The 22,217-nt window shown below is 33.2% G+C and overlaps 2 protein-coding genes, 1 long non-coding RNA gene and 1 pseudogene across 3 annotated transcripts; 1 reads left to right on the forward strand and 3 right to left on the reverse strand.

The window, feature by feature from the left end:
• Positions 1–470: 470 nt before the first annotated feature.
• On the reverse strand, positions 471–5,124 carry LOC132271877 (pleiotropic drug resistance protein 3-like; annotated as a pseudogene).
• A 1,202-nt stretch (positions 5,125–6,326) lies between these two features.
• Positions 6,327–7,752, reverse strand: LOC132270405 (ABC transporter G family member 49-like; the record flags this gene model as incomplete). Its single annotated transcript, XM_059771588.1, has 2 exons — positions 7,205–7,752; positions 6,327–6,988 (listed from the first exon to the last, which is right to left on the reverse strand). A coding segment is annotated over exon 2 (657 nt), but the record flags the coding sequence as incomplete, so codon positions are not given.
• A 2,264-nt stretch (positions 7,753–10,016) lies between these two features.
• LOC132271874 (receptor-like protein EIX2) lies at positions 10,017–13,272 on the reverse strand. The gene has a single exon (XM_059773375.1). The coding sequence runs from the start codon at positions 13,138–13,140 to the stop codon at positions 10,051–10,053; it is 3,090 nt and encodes a 1,029-aa protein (XP_059629358.1). The 5' UTR covers positions 13,141–13,272; the 3' UTR covers positions 10,017–10,050.
• A 5,114-nt stretch (positions 13,273–18,386) lies between these two features.
• LOC132271880 (uncharacterized) lies at positions 18,387–19,316 on the forward strand. Its single transcript, XR_009469869.1, has 2 exons — positions 18,387–18,952; positions 19,177–19,316. It is a non-coding gene; the product is annotated as an uncharacterized LOC132271880 (long non-coding RNA).
• Positions 19,317–22,217: the final 2,901 nt, after the last annotated feature.

Genomic DNA, 22,217 nt, shown 5'->3' on the forward strand with positions numbered 1-22,217 from the left:
TAGTGCTGGAAAGGGGAAATTGTTGGTCCTTTGCTCTGAATAAGGAACTTATAAATAAGCCATGTTAGTTGGAAATCTTAAAATTTGCATAATACACGTTGTTGTTCCTTTGTTCTGAACAGAAAACTTGGTTGTTCACAGTATTTCTGCATCTAATTTCTGTTTGTATGGCATTGCTTGTGGGTCACAAATTGTGAATTAGATCCTGGAAGCCTTTGGCATGCATGTTTGGTATACTAAAAATGCAACACAGTTCTCATATCGGCACATTATACATGCATGGGACTTTGGGAGGCATTTGTTTCCAAATACATACTAGAAACAGATTAAGCATTTCAACCTTATCCATTTTTGTCGTTGATCTCAATGTGGACGTTACTTTACATGGAAAACCTTATATATTCTACTGTTGAAACCATTAAATCAATTCAGTTTTTAGAGTAAAACAACCTCCATATCACCCCCATATTTTTTGTTTTCTTTTTCTTTTTATTTTTTTTCCTCTTTGGGTTTATATTTTGAATGTGAAGTTTTGATCAATTAGTTCATTTCTATTTACTATTTCTATGTTCGTCTCAAATGAGGTGTTGTCTTGTACCAAGTTGATTTTAAATCTATTCATAATAATTGAATTGTATACCTTTTGAAATAATTTTCGTGGTCTCACTAGTTTATTTTCATGTCATTTTGTCTCAATCACATATTTCTCTAATAATAAATGATTGAGGTGCACAATATTTTCTTACAATCTTGTACTCGAGTATAGTTTTCTGCACATTATTGATACATATATACATAGAGAAGTTTATCACAGTTGAAAGTTCCATTACAACTTTAATAATCATGGGCATTACCTCCTCTGAAAGTTCAGCTTTGCTATGGAATATGCAAAAACAGATGCAAAGACTAATGGGTAAGCAAAGAGAACTAATGGTACGATACCTAAATTATTTTTTTTGATACCCATAATAACTTTCTAAGAATGTATTGATTGCTTTACGTTCTCCGAACACTATTATTTCTTCATCTATATCTCCATATTGTGAAGTAAGAAGGCCTTTCAGGGACCAGGCTGTTGGGCAAATCCAGTAACACCAAGCCCACCATTTTGGAATTTTCTGTTTAAGAGAAAAAATATTAAGATAGTTAGACTAGTTGAAATTGAATTTTAATTATAATATGGAACTAAAGACTCTTGTAACAGGTTTCTATCTTATTTGTTTTGAAATTTAAGATGGTTAGCATAATACTAGGAAAATACGTAGGCTGAGGAAATAATAATTATTTTCATCTTCAATTACTCATAAAAAATATATATATTTTTACGACTTCAATTGGATAAAAAGGCATAGTTTTGCCTTCTAGACTTTTTGGCTTTGACATCATAAAAGTTGAATACATGAATGGTGTTGTAAGTGCTCAATTAATAAGTTGATAAAACAATTATCAGGTTCAAGAGAGTCAGAATTAACTTACTGGTCCTGGTATGATGTATCCTGTGAACAAATTCAATATGGTGTAACAGAAGGCTGCCAGTGCTGAAGCGACTTGGAAGTTTGGGGTCAATGAAACAAGCATCATCCCAAGGTAAGTGAAGTAGAGAGCATTGTACAAAACATTGTGTAGAAGTACCAGAATACTTTGTCTACCGAGAGGTCGAAATTTATTGCTGGATATGTTATTATCACAAATAAAACTGCTTGAAGAAATTGATATGGAATTTCAATAGTCACCTGCAATATAAGAAATATTATGTTCGTATGAAAATATGCAAATTTATTATTATTATTATTATTTTATAATAATTATTGTTATTACTTGTATTTTATTATTTGTATTCTTGACCTTTAGAAATTCTAAAATATGCTTATGAACATTTTTGAACCTGTGCAAATGAGTAGGCCCATGAGGAGTACATTCCAGTGAACCTCTCTCTGTATACAATGATGCGCTCAGTAGCTATAAATGGTAGAACTGATGAACAGTTGCCTATTCCCAGGAATTGTACTAATATGAACATTGCTCCTAGGATATTGAACAAATCCTGTTCTCCATTTCTTCAGAACAAAGATAACAAAAATCAGCATTTAAGATGTTAAAAATATAAATGCGTATAATAGCAGGTTGCTGTAAAAATAATTAAAAAAAAAAAAAATGAAAATGTAACTTTTATGTTGTGTCATGAAGAACTGGTCTGTGTTATCTCAGAATTTTGAAAGAAACTTCTTCTTTTTAAATCATATCTCCCCCTAAAACGAACAGTAACAGCAACGTACATGTTATTATATGCAAATCAGTTGGATCTGAAAAACGATGGCTTACATTTGCTTTCCTTTTTGCCAAAGAAGTGCTCCAAATACCAAAGAAGCCATGGTCATAAATGTTAATCGCGCCAAGTTTTATTTGGGACTCCTCCAATAGGTGAGGTGATGTTTCCAGAGACATGCTTTGAATTTTTTCCATCCATTTTGCGAAAAGCGAGTAGAGAAATGTAAAGCATTTGAACCTTGTGCTGGGCAGTTCAGTTCATTAACCAGTGCTTTGGTTTCCCCACATACAAAAGAACGTTATTACCTGATTTATTTATTTTTCTAGGTTTTCGTATATCAACCAATGTGAAAAACCAACATCTTAAAGAGTGTCAATGAGAGTCTCATAAATAATGCTTATGCTTACCGACATAGATGAGACTCTTTGTAGAGTTGGGCAAAGTCTAAACCATGTTGTGCTTCTGAAGATGTACTTGTAACCTCTAACATCCACGCAGGGATGTAATTTTCGTGGATTTTTGGCATTTCATCAATGCTCTGCCATAAAACACTCTAGTTCTTTAGTGATTATGGTTTTCATTTCTCTGGGTTATGATTAAATGCTAGTTATGGAGTAGTTTGGTATAAGTAGTATATTTTCGTTATTGCAATACCACTTTTGTTCTTTATTAAAGGGAAGAATTAACCTGGTTGCAACTATAGAATTATTTGGAACAAAGAAGGCCATTGTCTAGTGTTAGTGTAATTTGCGCATTGGCTGCTTTAATTAATATGGAGAAGGAAAACATAAAGTTAGAATGAGGGAAGAGGTGCACGTCATTGTTGCTTACCTGAAAATATTTTATAAGTTTACTTGAATGCTGCCCCAACTCTCCGGAATATATTATTTGTCGTCCTCTCTTCATTAAAATTAGCTGCAAAAATAATAAAAATAATAAATAAATAAATCAGATTTTTCCAATGATATTACTCTTATTTAGTAAGTAATAAGTAATCGTATCCAGAAAAAAAGGCAAACCCAGTGCACGAGGGTTAGATGTACTCAGCCTTACCCCCGCATGCGGAGAGGCTGTTTCCTTGTTTCGAATCTGTGACCTCCAGATCACAATGGAGCAACCTTACTGTTGCGCCAAGGCTCACCCTCTAATCGTGTCCAGAATTAATTTTCTGTTCATTTAATCAGCTGGAGATACTGTAATGAGTACTAGTTGAGGTAAAAGTTGGCTCATGTAGTAAATTGTCCCTACCAACTAATTTTTTTGTGATTAGAAACATGTAACTAGCAACCTTTTTCAGTTTAAAGATATACATGACGCTGTTCATACAACACTAGAGTGTGTGGGGACGATATCCCAAAATTAAGCACCGAACTTCTCTATTTTTTTTTGTGGTGTACCATGGTGACTCTATCTGTTTGCATATTTAGCATTTTAGAGATGTTGGAGGATCAAAGTGACTGTTATTGTGATGCTAATAATTTATCACAGGACTAATTTTATTTTTATATACGGAATTGTTCTACTTAGTTACCTCATCAAATGCCTCAAATATGTCAATACTTGGCTGGTGAATGGTGCACACCACTGACCTCCTTGTCTTAACAATATTCTTCACTACTCGCATGACAATTGCAGCTGCTCTGGCATCTAGACCAGAAGTGGGTTCATCCATGAATATTATAGATGGATTTGATACAAGCTCTATAGCCATGGTTAGCCTTTTACGCTGCTCATTTGATAAACCACTCACACCAGGATAACCAACTAAATCATCTTTAATATCTTCAAGTTCAATCATTTGAAGAACATCAGCAACAAATTCCTGTAACATACAAACGTTAGTGAATCATTCAAGTAAAGAATGAAGCATTCAGATAAGCAACAGTTAGTTTCTTTTACCATAGGCTATGTTCTTCTTCTTCTTTTCTTTTATATCTAAGCGAGTTATACAAGGATTCATGTTAAATACTTATTGCAACTTGTTTCTTTATTGCATTAATGTTGGAAACTGCTAGTATATTCAATGGAAGTAGAGACATCTTACAGATTTTGTTCTTCGATCAATGTGAGATGGCAAGCGTAGCCAAGCTGAGAATGTCACTTATTCTTCTGTTGTAATTTGTGGAGAATTTATGTCAGTTTGCTCGCAGTAACCTGATATTCTGGCATATGTGTCTTGGACTTTTGGGTGACCTCCAATTCTTATATCTCCTTCGATACCACCACCAGTTTTTTTTCCAGAAAGAACATCCATAAGTGTTGTTTTCCCAGCACCGCTAACCCCCATTAAAGCTGTAAGAATTCCAGGCCTAAATGCTCCAGTAATATCTTGTAGAAGTTGTAGCCTTTCTGGCTGGATACCTTGCTCTCTCATTTTCTGTAACAGATGTATGAAAGAAACTTAATCAATTCAAGTCATATCCATGCCAGCAGTGTTAGAATTAGTCATCACTGGATAATACAATTACCTTAGGAGTGTCAACAAAATATTGCACATTCTCGAACGTTATTGTCATTGGGAAACGGTAAAACCATCCCTGTTACACTAATTGACTCTTTGTCAGTATTAGTCTGCTTAAGAACAAACGACCCCATTAATGTTATATGTAATAGTATTACCTTCAACTTCAGATAGCTGTTGAAACATACAACTACCTTCTTACCCATATTTTTGTTATACAATTAGTTTCTTACCTATTCCTTCTTCCACAGGAGTTTTGGAAGAATCAGCACGACGGCATTCTTTTTCTTGAGATATATTTCTGAGATTGTCTTTCCCTCTTATGTCAGAGAGCTTTTCATGAGAAATTATAGTCCGAGATCTTCCTGGAGCTGAAGACATTTTATTTTCAACTGATAAGGTTAGTGAATGAAGAAACCATCTATAACTTGATTCTTTTTTTCTTTCTAGTTAGTATTTGCATGAGAGGGAGATAAGCTTACGCTTTAAATAACTCAGTGCACAGGTGAATCCAATATTAAAAAGCATCCAAAATCCAACTAATGCTCCTACTGATATCCAATAAAAGTAACCACTGTAGTTTAACCCACGTTTTGTTAGGACTTGCTGGCCTATAGTAGCATTTGATGATGAAACCTCCTGTAAAGAGAATGATTGAATAAGCACTCACTGTAATGAAAACAATTGTATTGGTCTCTTCATTGATCTAGTCAACAAAATAACGAGCTTTTGCTTTTACCTTTTGCCACCTTGGGGCAAGGAATTCATTTACTGAAACACCGATCTCTGCATATGTTAATGGAGAAAGCCAGAAGGCCCATTTTAGCGAAGTAGGCAAAATGGCTGCATTGACAGAGACATATAATTATGTTAGCAGAAGTATCTACTTTGGATAGAATGGTCTTAAATGAAATCATGCTATGTCCTTGCGTCGCGGAATAATAAAGCCACCAAATAAGAACATTACTAACAAGGAGAAGAGACCACAAGATGCACCGACAGATGGATTCTGGAACACGGATGCAACAAAACGGAAAAAAGATATTGCTACTTGGTGTAAAAGGAAAAGAAGAAGGAACTGGCCAAGAAACCTGTAGGCATATATAATGTTAGGACTTGGAGAGGGGGAATACATTTATTTGCATAATTGAATACCTTTTTAAAGAACATACCTTTCTGGTTTAGGACTGTAACCAATGACATAATAGGTGAGAGCAGTCCAAAGAAAAGCATCTAGAAATGAAAATGGGATCTTCAGAATGGCTGCTGGAATGGAATAAGCCCATGCAGGGTAAAAGTATAAATCTCTTTGCTTGTAGAAGACAGAAGGTCTAGAAACAGTCAATGACAACTCTGTATCCCCATTGGTCACGAGTCTAAAGAGGGCGTAAAACAGAGCTCCCATATATAAATTTGCATGGACGACGTTAATATTCATTCGTGTACGTCTAAACACCGTCATTGTTATTAGTGCAATGACTACGAGCTGCATGAATAAAATGTTAATTAAGATGAATAAAAGAACTTACTAATTTCTCAGGCAAAAATCAGACCATTTGCACACTGATGCAACCCTACAATAACTTTCTGTCTTACCTGTGCGGATTTGAATATGTGAACGAATGAGTTGCACTTCATAAGAAGCCATTCTCTACCAATGCATGCTTTGAATACTTCCCATTTTCCGAGAGAGTAAATGTTAAACGACAACGCATTTTTGTTGAACTCATATTTACTGAAAGGTCGGGAAAGTTCTTCATCTAGCTTCTGCCCCACATGAAACTTTCTGAATTTGTTTCCAAACTCTGCTATAAGGACATAATTGTAAGGTTGGTCTTTATAGTGCCAGTACTGTGGTTGATCCTTTTTGGAAACTACCTGCATGTATATAGAATCCTTTGGGTGAAAAGTAACTAATTTGGACATGTTATTGAATGAGTTGAACAGGAAACATACTTCTTGGAGGAACTCTGTGATGCCTTTCCTTGGTGGGCACTTGAAACCACAATGCTCAACGAATTCCAAAACATTATTCCGAGGCCCATGGTATACAATCTTTCCTTCAGCCATCAAGATGATGTCATCAAAGAGGTCAAATGTCTCAGGTGCTAGCTGAAGAAGTGATACCAAAATGGTGGATCCTGAAATGCGTGTCCACTGCTGAAGACAAGAAACAATCTGGAATGTGGTTGAACTATCTAAGCCAGTTGAAATTTCATCCACGAGGAGAACTTTTGCTGGACCAATTATCATTTCCCCTGGTAGGTGCACATAAAAAACTAGTGAAAATTATTGTGGTGAAATGAGAGATTTTCATGTCAGGTGCGCCACAAATGATTCACTCTCATAACTAACTCCATAATTTTTGGATCACTAGAGATCTTAATCTAATAGTTTTCGATTGATTATTAACGAGTGACTATCTATTGGGGACCTCGTAGTAAAATTTGAAATGTTAGAGCCTGCCTACCAACCTGTTGTTAGCCTTTTCTTTTGACCACCTGATATCCCTCTTCTCGTAGCATCTCCCACAATTGTATCCGCGCAAATGTCCAGCCCCAAGGATCTGAATAGCCATAAAAGTGGTGGTAGAATAATAGCCTCTGACTAAACAAAAGTTGGAAAGTGGTTCTTGAATTTTTTTTTTTTTAACTTTGTTGAGGAAAGTTACCTTTAAAATGTAGCCTGTCTGAAGAGTTCTTTTTAATCCTTCTATGGAAATTGCCTGTTGGTGTAATTTACCATTGCAAATAGTCAGGAAGAGAATGGACCAAGCTGCCATAATTTTGTGGAACATGATAGGAAATGGAATTGTGCTGAATTGGTTCAAGCAGATTATTGTTTACCTTCATGTAAGTGGCTATGTCTAGTTCTGGGATAATTCCAGCTTGCTTCTCCCTTCTGCTGACTTCCTTCATGATTTCTTCAATACCAAAAAAATTAGTCATCAGATCAACATAATAATACTGTAAGAATGTGATCATGAATGTGATTCTCAGAAAGAAATCTACCTGTTCTGCTTCCAATGCCCTGACGATCTGCTGTTCCTTTCCATCTGTGCCAGCTCTATACTGAGGAATTCTGTGTCATCTGATCTTTCGGTATGCTCTGCCATTCTCTTTTTTTCGTTGACTATATTATAATGTAATGTTGCTTCTTCGCAACTTTGAGTTGTACAGCAAAGGCATGCATTTATAGAATTCTGACTCCCATGTTGTCTGCATGTGTTAGTTTTCTATTGTGGCACTCTTCTCTAGCTGTGATTTTAATTGTGTCTGTTAGAATCTCATATTTTTTACTCATCAGCAGTTGAAGCGCGCCTTGTTATTTTATTAAACAAATAAATTTGTGATATTAATAGTGTAAACCCGTCGTCTGTATTTAATGGCTATTGTAAGGTGGATTTGATGAATAAATTGATCAGATTGCAGAACAGAATATATATATACAAGGTGGTGATTGCAAAACAGACAATGTATTTGGTATAGTGTAATGGTGTGGAATCATTTTGCCTATACTCATAGGCAAAATGGCTACTAGCCTATTATGGATGCTTATTGTTTATTCAGCAGAGTTAATTTGCCTATACTTATAGGCAAAATGGCTACTAGCCTACTATGGATGTCTGTACGCTCATATACACACACACACACACACACACACACATGCATGCAGTGATCTTGATTTTTTCGCAATTAATTAACCTTCGTTTTGTTCAATGTATGCTAAATTTAATGATCACATGACAGTGTTGTGGAAAATTTACTGCTTGAGCATGAGTTGTAGATCTATTTGTAGATGAGGAAGAATACTTACTTTTACAACTCATATTTGGATGGATTTGTGTGTCTGCACTCTCTTAGAAGCTCTCCGTATCTTGAACCATACTCACATCAGGTTTTGTCAAATTACACACAGGTAAATCATTTAACGTTTGTTATTTTGACCATTTCTGAGATTTGGCGACACTCCCTAGCCTTCTTTTTTCAACGGATAATATTGCCAGTCCTTTTATAAAAAACGGGGCATTACTAACTTTCACACAAAGTCAAAATAATAATTGTTTAACATTCTATTAGTGTGTAATTTGCTCTAATATGAAAGTTCTTTGTAAATTTGTAAGTGACTCTAAATTTTATTGTTAAACGAGAAATGTAAAAATAAAATAAAAATGTGAATGAAAATGAGTTTGCATGCTTATTGCATTTTGGTTTGGATGTTACTAGGATACATATGCACACATAATTGAATACATGCATGTATTATATATAAATGAGTTTGAATGCTTGAGTCAATTTTAGAACTATTTTAAATGTCGAAGTGCCTTCAAAAGTGAGAAATTATTGAATGATTTTGGTCTATTTAACATTTGGTGGACTAATTTAATGAAAGTTTTTCAATCATGACACTTTATAATATATTAATATACTCTTGTAAATATATGTATATATATTTTGTTAATCTCGAAGTTTGTATTTAATCGGTCCTCCAATTGTCATCCAGTAATTTCTCCTTCAAAGTACCTAAACATATAGATATGTGGACTAAAATCATATTTATATATACACACACATATATTCAATTATTTTTCGATGTTGCTTAATGAAAAGTCCATAAAATAAATAAAATAATAATAATAATTAAAAAAAAAAAAAAATTTGAAGTCGTTTGAATATAAAAGCAGGCTCTTTGTCGAAATAATATTAAGATTAAATCTGCCTTTGTTCTTTTTCTCCTAACATCTTATATAGGTTGTATATATGGCACTGCATACACTTTTTATTTTTATTTAGTCTTTGATTTTCGCTTAGACCTAGAATTGGGTGATCTATTTTATATTCCTCATGGTTTGCATTTTTATTAATAAATAATAAGATACCTTAAGAACAGATTGTCTATACTTGCTTTTTTTGTTTCTCAAGATTTGGTCAACTTTATACTTTAATAACGTACTTATTCAGCATTATATTCATTAAATTTTTTATTTTTATATTTTTATATTTTTTATTTTTCTTGGTTTGTGAGTTCATACGAGATCTAAAATTACCGAAGAAAAAAATTAAAAATGAAAATAAAAATAAAAATAGATGCAGCCACATAATTTCCTTATTTACAGGCAAAAAGCAGTTAAAATATGTGTTTTAACTGCTTTCAATCTACTATGGCCTTTTGATGTTGAGTGCTACTGATGATAGGAAATTGATGCAAGAGAATGATTGAAAGCATAATTCAATCATCTATGTATGCAGAAAATCACAGACTACTCAATTTCTGTGCTACAAGATGAATAAAGATCACAATTTTTATTTATGTTGTTGTATCATCCACATGAACATATAACGCTGTGAAACCTATACCAGATATTGTCCATGAACTGAAAACATACAAATCTCCATGACTTGTTAAACAGAAATGGACCAACTACACCCCAAAAGCCCACCACAAATCCTAGTGCCATACTAACATAGAACCAGTCCACTGCAAATCTATGGCCTGTTTTGTCCGCTCCATTTTCAATAGCAGATGGTGTATCATTAACACCGCAGTTGTTATTAACAGGAGGTCCACATAAACTGTTTCCAACATAACTGAATGCATCAAAACTTTGAAGTTGAGTGGTTGATGGTATTTTTCCACTCAATTTGTTGTAGGACAAGTTCAAGTGACTTAGAAATGTCAAACTTGACATGCTTGGAGGGATTTCACCAAAAAGATGATTCATGGAAAAATCAATGGCTTCTAGTTGTTCCATAGCACCAATATTCTTTGGAATTCTTCCTGTCAAAAGATTATATGACAAATTTAAAGAATGAAGCCCTCGGAGACTCGTCAATTCCTCAGGAATTTCTCCAGATAAATTGTTATCTGAAAAATCCATGATCGTAACTAGTTGAAGAAAAGTGCTATATCCCGTCATTTGTCCTTTTATTACCAGTAATGCACTCTCTAAAAAACCTTCAAAAAAGAATGTAGTAGAATTAGGCCAGTATGAGATTTGTTCACTTGAGTTTTGTTGTATGGCCATGGCGCTCAAATTCCCGAAACATGCTGGTATACTTCCTGAAAAATTATTATGTGCAAGGTCCAAGATTTGAAGTGAACTGAGTGCACAAAGTTTCTTAGGAATATGGCTTTGAAACTTATTCGATCTTAGGATAAGAATCTTGAGATATGAAAGCCTTTCTCCTATCCATGTGGGTATACTTCCTGAAAATTCATTTTCACCAAAATCAATAGCCACTAACCTTGTGCAATTTTGCAGTGACAGAGGTAATTCCCCATATAGGCTATTGTTTCGTAAATGCAACGATTCGAGAAAATCTAGAGATCCCATGGAGCTTGGGATTTTGCCGCTTAGATTGTTATTTGCTAAATTTATGAACTTCAAGCTATTCCAGCTTGTCCAACAGTTTGGCAATTCTCCTGACAAAAGGTTTCTTTCCAGATTAAGAAGTTGCATGTTCTTAGATTCATCCATCTTGTAGCACAGAAATTGAGAAATAGATCCAGAAAATGAATTGTTCGAAAGATCCAGTGTCGATATATTTGACCACAAACGAGGCAATGTACCATTAAAGTGGTTGGAACTTAAGTCAATTGCACTGAATGGCACAGATGTGACTAAAAACTCATATACAATCTCTCCATGGATATGATTGTGAGAGATATTTAAATAGAAAATCTGAGATGATAAGTTCCAAAACCACCTAGGAATGGTATCCGAAATTCCTGTATGTGATATGTCTAGAATCACTAAATTTTTCTGTGAGTGAAGCCAATGGGGAAATTGTGGACCTAACCGACATGACCTGAATGAGAATTCCCCAAGTTGGAATGGAGGAACCCAATTTGGACTGACACTCAAGAACAATTGATTCCCAGATACATCTAGATACGTCAATCGTGTGAGGTTGGCGAAGTGGACTTCAGAGATGACACCTTGTAATGAATTTTGTGACACATAAAAACTCTCTAGATTTGCAAGTTGGCCAAAACTTTCAGGGAGAGGTCCACTCAAGTTAGTGTTATAAAGATATACATTCTTCAGAGAATGTAATCTTCCCAAGGACACTGGAAGTTCACCAGAAAGAGAATTATGAGATAGATCAAGAGAGACCAATTTTTTAGATCTTCCAAGTTCAGGAAAATGGCCCCGAAGTTTATTGTAGCTTAAATCTAGAGTATCTATTTCATCTAAAATGCAACTAGACAAAATGTTTGAAATCTCCAGTATATCACCGCTCAAGTTATTCTCGTAAAGTATGAGTACTTTCAAGTTGCAAAGATTTTCAAAGGATCTTGGCAATCCCCCTGTGAAGAAATTCCTTGACAGATCAAGATATTCAAGATGACTGAAATTAGATAGCCACTCAGGTATTGTAGAATTGAAAAGATTGGAGGACAAATCAAGGTATTCAAGGGGGCTAAAACTAGATAGCCAATCAGGTGTTGTAGAATTGAAGAGATTGTAGGAAAGATCAAGATATCTAAGAGAGGTGATGTTTCTCAGACGAAAAGGTGGAATTGATTCAAAACGGTTTTCAGAAAGATCAAGGACGGCAAGAGAAGTAAAATTAAGAATATGTAAAGGAGGAAAGTGATGAATCCCACAATAGACCAAGTGTAACTCTACCAAAGAAGGGAGCATGTTGATTTGCTGCAACCAATCATGTGCTTTGCTGAGGTTCACGCTCTCCAGATGAAGGTGCTGCAACAAGGAACTACCAGAAATCCATTGAAGAGTGTGAGCATATAGATTGCCATCATACCAACCTCCAAGTCTGAGATAGTGCAAATTGGAGAGGTTCCCCAGTTGATGAGGAATCACTCCTTCAAAAACTCCATCAAGATCAAGGAAGTGCAACCCAGAGAGGTTTCCTAGTTGACTCGGGATGACACCTCCAAATCTAGCATAGGAGAGATTAAGATATCTTAAGCTCCCAAAGGAACCAATGAAGCTTGGAATCTGAATCCCATTAAAATTGTTGCCGCTAAGATCCAAGTAAGTCAGATGCTTCAAATCCTGTAAGGATGGGTTTAGCTTACCTCCCAGCATAGATGCAAAAGCATCAAATCCAACATAACTGAATATAGCGTCAAGAAAAGGATTTTGAAGGTGGAGCTCCTGGACATTGCCTGTTAAATTGTTACAGACAACTCCAACCCATTCGCAACAGTCCCCTCCTGATTGATCAGCAACCCAAGAGAAGAGACGATTTGAAGGATCACTTAGATCTTGCTTGAATTTCAGAAGGGCTCGTCTTTCATTCTCCACGCAAACCACATGATGAGAGCTGTTGTTTCCACTACAAAAGACCACAATTGTATCAAAAGTTAGTACTACTGAAGTAATCAGAAACACAATTGCAAGATTAATGCTAACATCTGTCATGGATTTTGCCATAGTCATGCAAGGATATAAGCAACAGCTAGTAACTAATACTAGCTATATCTATATATATGTTGAACTTATAATACTGTATCAAAAGATTTAATATATATTGATGATGATGATGGATGAGAATGGAATTGAAGGAAGATGTGCAACGTATTTATAGCAGCAGGTGGCAGGTGCGAACCATCAAGGGAAGTTTCCTAATAACCACGTACTGTCTTTTCATAAAGTCTTTGCGTGTTGTCCCCTCTTTAAACTCTGTTTCATAGAATACTCTGTTATGACTAAATCAAAATGTTTAAATTTTGTTATCACTAATAATTAATCTTTTCACTAATAATTTTCTTCAGTATTCCAGATTGTTTTACCAAATTCTAAAAAAAGATTAATTATTTTGAATACTTGCAATCAACTCCAAATTATTTGAATACTTGTAATCACTTTCAATTTACGAGTAATAGGGAAATTCAAATGTAGGTTTAAATTTGAAGGTTTAGATTAAACTATAATTGCTAAAATCGTACGACTAAACTTCTTTTATTTAATTTTTTTAATTTTTTTTTTTATATTTGAAGTTAAATGCTTTCAATAGGTGTACACATGGAAATATTTACTATTCACAATAGCAGATAATCTTTTAGAATTATGAAAATAATTTACAATTCTATAAAACTTAATCATAAAAATAGTTTACAATTCTATAAAACTCTCTATTATTATTGAATATTTTCTACCGACAACAGTTTTTACGAGCTTTCTAATATACAAAATTTCGAACTCTCCAACATTCCACAATATAAAATGTAAAATATATGTGACGTGCTAAAATACTCACTTGATTAACGAACGGGAAGCCGAAAGTAATTGTAATCAAATGTTTTTTTTTTCCTCTTAACTCAAGCCTTTAATAGAATACAAAATGTGAATATTTATACATGAATATAATTCTCCAATATACTTTTATTTTTCTTTATTCAAAATTTTTATGTAAAGCTTTGTGCAAGCAATCAAAAAAGTTTAAATTACAAAATGCATTTTTTTTATAATGTTTTACCCGAAACAAATGAAGCCTTTTGTTTGATGTTATCAATCTGTAAGCTAGACAACAATATTTTAAGCAGCCTTATTGTTTTTTAGTCATTTTTATGAACATATTTAATATCAACAGCCAATAAGTTCAACCGAAGCCAAACTGTGGTTTTTATTTTATTTTAGGATTTACTACTTTAATATTTTGCAATTGGGAATTTGGGATATAAGAAAATTGAGTAAATTCCACGTCATCTGATTTAGCTATCTATCTTCGGTTTTGGAAGTGGTGACACTGGAAATCAGTAGTTCTTGTTTTGAAAAATTCTTATGAGACTTGCAAAGTCAAGTGATAATAAAAAAATAATAATAATTTGATCATATAATTCTTGTTTGCATCAATTTTTTTTTTTAATGACATAAATTATACAATATATTTATATCACTTTTTTTTATGACATAAATTACACAATATTTTCTAACTTCTCTTCTACTCCTAATTTTTTTTTGAATTGCAACAGTATAATAACAAATACTGTTTTTGACATGAAAAATGTCAAAACACAATACAATTCCTAACAAAATATGTCAAAGCACTGATTTTTAGGCGCATGTTCTTCTTCGAATCACATGTACCTCTCCTCAATTATTTCAAAATCCATAAAATAATTAATGGTAGGGAGTTTATCTCCGAAATCATTATCCTAAAACGGTAGAATGAGATGTTGTTCAACATCTTTTGCTTTTGAGTAATGATAGGGATCTGAGCCCACCACCTAAACCCTACACAACCACTGACATCTGAAGTTGCAATTCAAATTTTTTTTGAGAAACCAGTGCTTTGACAATTCTATAAAACTTAATCGCTACCATTTTTCTAAATACTTAAGAGTTTTTGCAATTGCAAAGTCTTTGTTAGACATGACGGCTATGTTGAAAGTCTTTGCGTGTAATCTAGGCAACCCGCTTCTATAATTCCACATAAAAAATTTATTTCATTTCAACGTGCCGTTTAAGTTTTAAACAAACAGCCACTACTTAATTGGAGTCTTTCGTAGAACAAAGTAAGATGAGATCATGATATAAGTGTGTGACAATTTCTACCACTTCATTGACTTGGATGGCGATGGTTAATTCTACTTCTTATGTTCTGTTTTGTGACAAATTTGGAGTCATACCCTACTGTGCAAAGTTGGGTATAAATAATTGACGTTATGTGATTGACCAAGACCACATAGTCCTGCACTACCTACTAATTTTTCCCGAATAAGGTCCAATGATTATGGAATAATTTCTAATATCTCGGTGACTCTTAATAAAAATAAAACTAGTGTTTCATTATGGTGTCCAATCACTTCACAGTAAGAGTGTTTCCTCATAATTTTTTCTTTTCAAATTTTCTCTACACGTAATGTGATCGATATTTTCTGAAGCAATCTTTCTACAAAATTGTCAAATTTTCTTAACAAAATAGGCTCCATCGGGTGCTAGGGACGTAATTGTTATAGGACGATATATCTCACAATGGGATCCATATCACTCACTAGCTATTTTCCCTATTGCGTCGAAGACTTTGCAATTGCAAAGTCTTTGGATTATATATATTAGACGCGACCTCTTTAACCTCTTTGCAGAAAGTCTTTGCGTGTGATGCGGGCAAAAGGCTTCCATAATTCCACATAAAGTCTTTTGCCTGTTGTCCCACCAAAACCAATGAACACTTATTATTCCCCTCTTTGAACTCTGTTTTGACTCTATTTCACAGGGCTTTGGATTATATATATATTAGACATAACCTCTTTTCCCTCTTTGTAGAAAGTCTTTGCGTATGACGCGGGCAAAACGCTTCCATAATTCCACATAAAGTCTTTTGCGTGTTGTCCCACCAAAACCAACGAACACTTCATTAAATTATTCCCCTCTTTAAACTCTGTTTTGACTCTGTTTCACAGGGCCTTTTGTAGTCGTATTTCAAATTAGGCACAGTGCTTTAAAAAATACTGCCTTTCATGTACGAGGATATGAGTTCCACCTACACCCATCAATAACTAACTAATGCAAAATGACCAATTAAAATGTTCAAATTTTGTTATCATACAAGCTTAACAAATCTTTTCATAACAAATACATTTTTTTTTTTAATATAAGGGCACGACTCGTGGATATGAGCTCCTAATAATTTTCTTTCGGTATTCCAGGGTGTTTTTATAACAAATACCTATTGTTCAGTAAAAGGGAAAATAAGAGGGGAGAAAAAACATAGAAAATAATACTTTTCTATATTTTCTTGAAAAATGAATAATAAACTACTTAAATGTTCATTTAGAACCCTCAAATTTTACTTATATATAATAAAATTTTAAACTTATTATTATTATTATTATTATTTCCACACCCCTTCAAAGAATTATTTGTGCCTACCAGGATTCTATCCTGATTATTTATTATATTTATAAGTAGGTGGTTTCATTGAACAATTTGATTTGTTGGGTGCCAGTAATTAAAATCACAATGGTGTTTTTGTATCCATTTTCAATTTTGTATATGAAGTTCATTCTAAAAATAATTTATTTATTGATGTATTTTTATTTGATGTATGAGACATGCTATTATTTTAGTGGGTATTTGAATTATCATTTGCTTAGGCTAGAGAATTCAACACCACCACAGCCCGCGCGAGTGACTCAATAGATAAGTGATCTTTTGAGACAAATTGTAAACTCTAATGTATTAATTTCAACTCTAACATAATGCAAAATATCTGAACTTGAACGGTGCACATAATTTGCAGACGATTACGCATATTTAAATAAATAAAATAAAGCAAATAATAAAGTCGAACGTGTTAATTTTGACTTCCAATAAGATTCATCTCATTCATTGGCTACGATCTTTCCAATTGCACCAAGGTCTTCACAACAGCAAAGTCTACCCATATAAGTTAGACATGACTGTTTTGCCAAAAGTCTTTACGTGTGATCCGGGCAAAACGCTTACATAATTCCATTTTAAGTCTCCATTGTTACACGGAATATAGATTTTAAGTCTCCATTGACGTCTTAATTATGATTTCTTGGTTTGATATTGAAATTCATGGACCAAAGTAAAATGAGATATTGATACAAGCGTATGACAACCTTTACCACTTCATTGACTTGGCTGGAAAGTTGCTAATTCTATATATTATTATTTTCTGTCAGTGATAAACTTGGATTCATAGGTGCAAGGTTGGGAGAAAAACTTAATTGAGCAGGTCGTAGCGAGGATATGGTATTACTAGCTTATTAAATATTATCATGTAGTGACAAGACTCACTAAAATAAAATATTTTTACTTAGGTGACATGATACAATTGGTTGATGGCACAAACAACGAAGTATTAAAGGTGCAAGGAAGTTTTTCTCCAAGTTGGATATATATGAGCGTTTCTTGATTGGTTAGGACCACATGATCCCGAACCACTTAATAATTCAATCTTTATATGCAAAACTCAAATTTTATTAATGAAATAGAACACATTCTCTACAGACAGGTGTTAAGAACGTAATTGTCATCCAACGATATATCGATATCACGATGGGATCCATTTCACTTACTCGTTATTATCTTCCTAGTTACACCAAAGTCTTCCCAATTCTAAAAAGTCTTTGTGCGTGGTGTAGACGTTATTATCTTCCTAGTTACACCAAAATCTTTCCAATTCCAAAACGTCTTTGTGCGTGGTGTAGACAAAACGCTTCCATAATTCCATTTCAAGTTTGAATATATATGGTCTTTGGATTTGCATAAATGAAAGGACCACTTCGTGTCCATCATTCCATAACTTGCATACTTCATTAGTTCCATGGAATATATATATATATATATATATATATTTCATTTTAGCATTTAGTTTAAGTTTTTATTCATACAGCCACTATTTAATAGGGCTCTTTATTACAATTTCATAATTTGAAATTGCAATTTGTGGGACAAAGTAATATGAAATGATGATACATGTATGACAATATGACAAATTAAATTTTTAAGATTTTAAATTATATTTATTTCATAATTTTTAGTGATCTTATTTAATTTTACATGTTCAGAATTTGGATTTGTTGCTATATATATATATATATATATATATATATATATATGTTTGTTGGGAGCAGGCTGGCCGAAGTGACAAGAAAGAAAATTAGTAATTGATTTAATTTTGATTTTTTGTTTTGAGGTTATTTTAGTGGAGGTGTAGTTTGTGTATATAGTTTATATTTATATATATATATATCTTTGGATTGCGTCAGTTGGAAAGGGAAGCAAAAATGAGAATTGTGATGGTTTTGGTGCGGGACTCACGAGATATTTTGTGGTTTTTGATTTAGTTGGTTACTTTTTTTAATATATATATATAATGTATACGTAGTATAATGGAATGAGTGAAGAGAAGAGAGCAGCCGAGATTTAGAGAGGTGATGGCGGGGCCCACGAATAGATTTTTTAGCAAAATTATTGCTTTGGTTTGAGTTCTCACGGGGCTTTGTATGAGAAGAATGGAAAGATAAGAAAAAGGTCGAAAAGAAGAAAGAGAAAAGAAATGATGATGGAGAAAGAAAGTGGGTGGTGGGATCCACCAAAAATGATGCTTACTTGATTTTTTTTTCCCTCGTCTCAGTGGTTTTGCCTTTATATTGAAGGAGTTGTGCACTAAGCGAATACAATGACAAAAGAGAAAAAAAATTAGAAAAAGACAGGGGGAACCGAAAGTTTTGAGGAGTTTGCAGAGGAGGTTGGAGTTTGAGGCTTTGATGATTTTGTGAGGAAATATTTATTTTTCAGTATAAGATTTTCTATATTTTGAATGGCTTGGGATAATTTTGCTTTAAATAATTTATTAAATATTTTAATTAAATGCATATATATTTTATTTATACTCACCTGTATATGTTTATCTTGTAAAGCTGTTTTATTAAACCTTCATGAAATTTTTGGTATGATTTTTTTACTAAAACTTTTTTTCTTACCACCCTCTAATTTCAGGTACCGAAGATGTGCGAAAATTGCTAGATTCGAGTTTAGGTGGAAGAGTCGTCGTTGCCAGATTTAATTATTTATTTGGAGTTTTTTCTTTTGTGTATATTGAAGAAATTGACTTTGTATAAAAGAGAACAATTTTTTTTATGATCCTAAGTGTATTTTGCTGTATTTTGATTTGTATAAACTGAGAATTTTATTAAAATTTTCGAATTGTGACAAAATAGTATCAAATGATATCAGAGCATTTTGTTAAAATTTTTAGGGTGTGACAAAAATGATATCAGAATATTTTGTTAAAATTTTTGGGTCGTGCCAAACAACCCCTATTGCTTCTGGTCGTGACAAAAAACCCCTATTGCTTGGCTTCATTGACTTGGCTGGTGGAACGACTAATCTACTCTTGAGTCTTTGATGTTTGTGTTTTGTGACACCAAGTTTTCATAGCCCACCTTGCAAGTTTGGGTTTTATCAAAAGTTTCCAAATAATGTCCAACAGCTAAATGACAAGTAAATGACAAGTAGAATGACATTTTTTTTGTAAATTTGGTGACTATTTAGTAATTTTTCAATAGAAAGAAAAATATAAAGAAAAAAAAATACAAACTATTATTTTTTTACATCGGTTGACAAATGAATAATGAACTACTTAAATGTTCATTTAGGGTCCTCAAATTGTAGTTATACTAAAATTTTAAAGTTGTGTGTGTGTATTTTTTTTTTTTTAGGTGGCACAGGCTTCATCGATGAAAATAGTTAAGTACGGAATTTTAATCAGGCATAGTTTCAGAATTCAAGATATGAAACAAACCAATTGGTCAATTGTACGTAATAAGTAGTGCAAAGGGCCTAATAATTTAAAAACGGAAATATACACACACACACACACAAAGATAAGATTTGTTTGGTTAGATGGAATCAATTAGAAAAGAAAGGAAAAAAAAATTTTCAAATTCTTTTTTGGAGTTTAGATAGAAGGAGAGAAAAAGTATAAGAAAATTTAGCTTCTTGCACTTGACTATTTTCTCCCAAAACGTTTCCCGTCCAAAATAGGCGAAAATAATATTTTCAGTAGAAAAAGTTCCTCTTTATTCAAAATTCTTATTTCATTCAAAAATTTAATGGTGCAAAACAATTTGCCAAAAAAAAGAAGTTTGTTTTGTTGTTACGTTCTTTCTTTTTTAGTGAGTTTCTTTGTGTGTGTGTCAGCCATAAACTACCATATAGATGGAAGGCTCATCGAACTCTTTTTTTCAATATTTTTCTGATCTATACTTGATAATAATAAACTTGGTAACAACAATATATAATTTTATCGGAAAGGAAAAATAACATGCAATCAATTATTTATTTATTTATTTATTTTTATTTATTTAAGTTTACTCTCTCTCAAACTAATAATTAGTTCTACCCAAAAAAAGTATTATGAAGCCTTATTTTAAATGTAAATAATAGAAATAAAAATTAAACAATTATATTATTAAAAAATTGTTTAATTTTTATTTATTACCCTCATGTGTCATGGTCTTCATTCCAGAATTGCATACTTTATAAGTATACTTGGAATATTTATTTCATTTCAGTGTTTAGTTTCAATTTTTATTCATAGGACCACTATTTAATTGGGTTCTTAATTATGATTTCTTAATTTGAAATTGCAATTTGTGGCACAAAATAAATATGAAATGATGATACAAGTGTGTGACAACCCCTATTTAAAAAAGAAAATGAAAAAATAAAAAATCCCTGTTTATCAAAAGTGTCCATATATAACAAGTTCTGTTTTACACCTTCTGTTTTTCTCTCCTCTCTCCTCATCTCGGTTGTCAACACCACATCTTTGACAAATATAACAATCACCAGATACAGAATCATAAATTCCACACATTCTTTTCCATTCTTCTGCATCTCAAACTTGGAGGAAGGGGGAAAAAAAAAAGAATCATAACATACATAACCTTTAGTGCCATTCATGCTTGTTAGTCTGAGCTTTTACCATTGTATCCAATAATAACCCCCAGTGCTCTCTTTACCATACTAATTAGAACTTACTTCATAAATTAGAGGTAATAAAACCACAAATGATGCATAAATAATCATTACCCACCCTTTTGCTCATCTCCTTTTTCAATATGCTCTTCTAGTAACTCAGAATATTAGTAGTTCAGTATGAATTTATAACAACAGGTTGCACGCTTGCATACATTTGTTTTTGTTGTATATATGTAGAACTCTTCATACTAAAAGCAAAAGTTGCAATTTGAATAGGATGACCCCAACAAAATAATGGATGAGTTGAAGTTTTCAGAATTGGGGCTTAGAACAGTTTCAGAAAAGCTGTTCCTGATCTATATTGTAGGACTGGTGTGTGTGTGTGTGTGTGTGTGTGTGTGTGTGTCGCAAGGATATGGAGAACTTTACATACTAAAAGCAAAAGCTGCAACTTGGACACGATGATCTCAATAAACTAATGTATTTGAAAAATGTTTGGTGTCAGGGCTTGGAATGGGTTAAGGATATTGTTCCTGATATGTGGTTGGAACCCAAAGCTGTTAGAGAATGAGGAACCACTTTAACTATAATGGAGCCACAAGTGAGTAAAAGGCATAGGTGAAAGTCCAAGCTGACACATGAGGAGCACCTTCGAGGGCACAAGGAAGAGAGTGGGGACTACTTTCGTCACAAAGAGGGCTACATCGCTAGAATGATTATTCCTTTAAGTGTTGAGATAGAAGAAAAACTAGAGGAACTCGAAGATTTAGAGAAAGATGTTACTTTGTTACAGTTTTTGTATCTTTTCATGCACTGTTTTTGTATCAGATTGTACATATATGCACTATTCTACCATGTTGCAATTGAAATTTGGTGTTTTACTGTTTTTGTATCAGAACTGAAACTAGTTTTACTGTTAGAACTGAATAAATGCACAATTCTGCCATGTTGCACTTGAAGTTTGGTGTTTCAATGTTTTTGTATCAGAACTTCGTAGCTGTAAATGCAACATCTGAAGTTTGGTGTTTTACTATTTTTGAAGCTAGTTTTTTATG

This window comes from Cornus florida, unplaced genomic scaffold (assembly GCF_030987335.1).
Source record: "Cornus florida cultivar Cherokee Brave unplaced genomic scaffold, ASM3098733v1 CherokeeBrave_3.0.0_Hap2_Chr08, whole genome shotgun sequence".
Taxonomy (NCBI): domain Eukaryota; kingdom Viridiplantae; phylum Streptophyta; class Magnoliopsida; order Cornales; family Cornaceae; genus Cornus; species Cornus florida.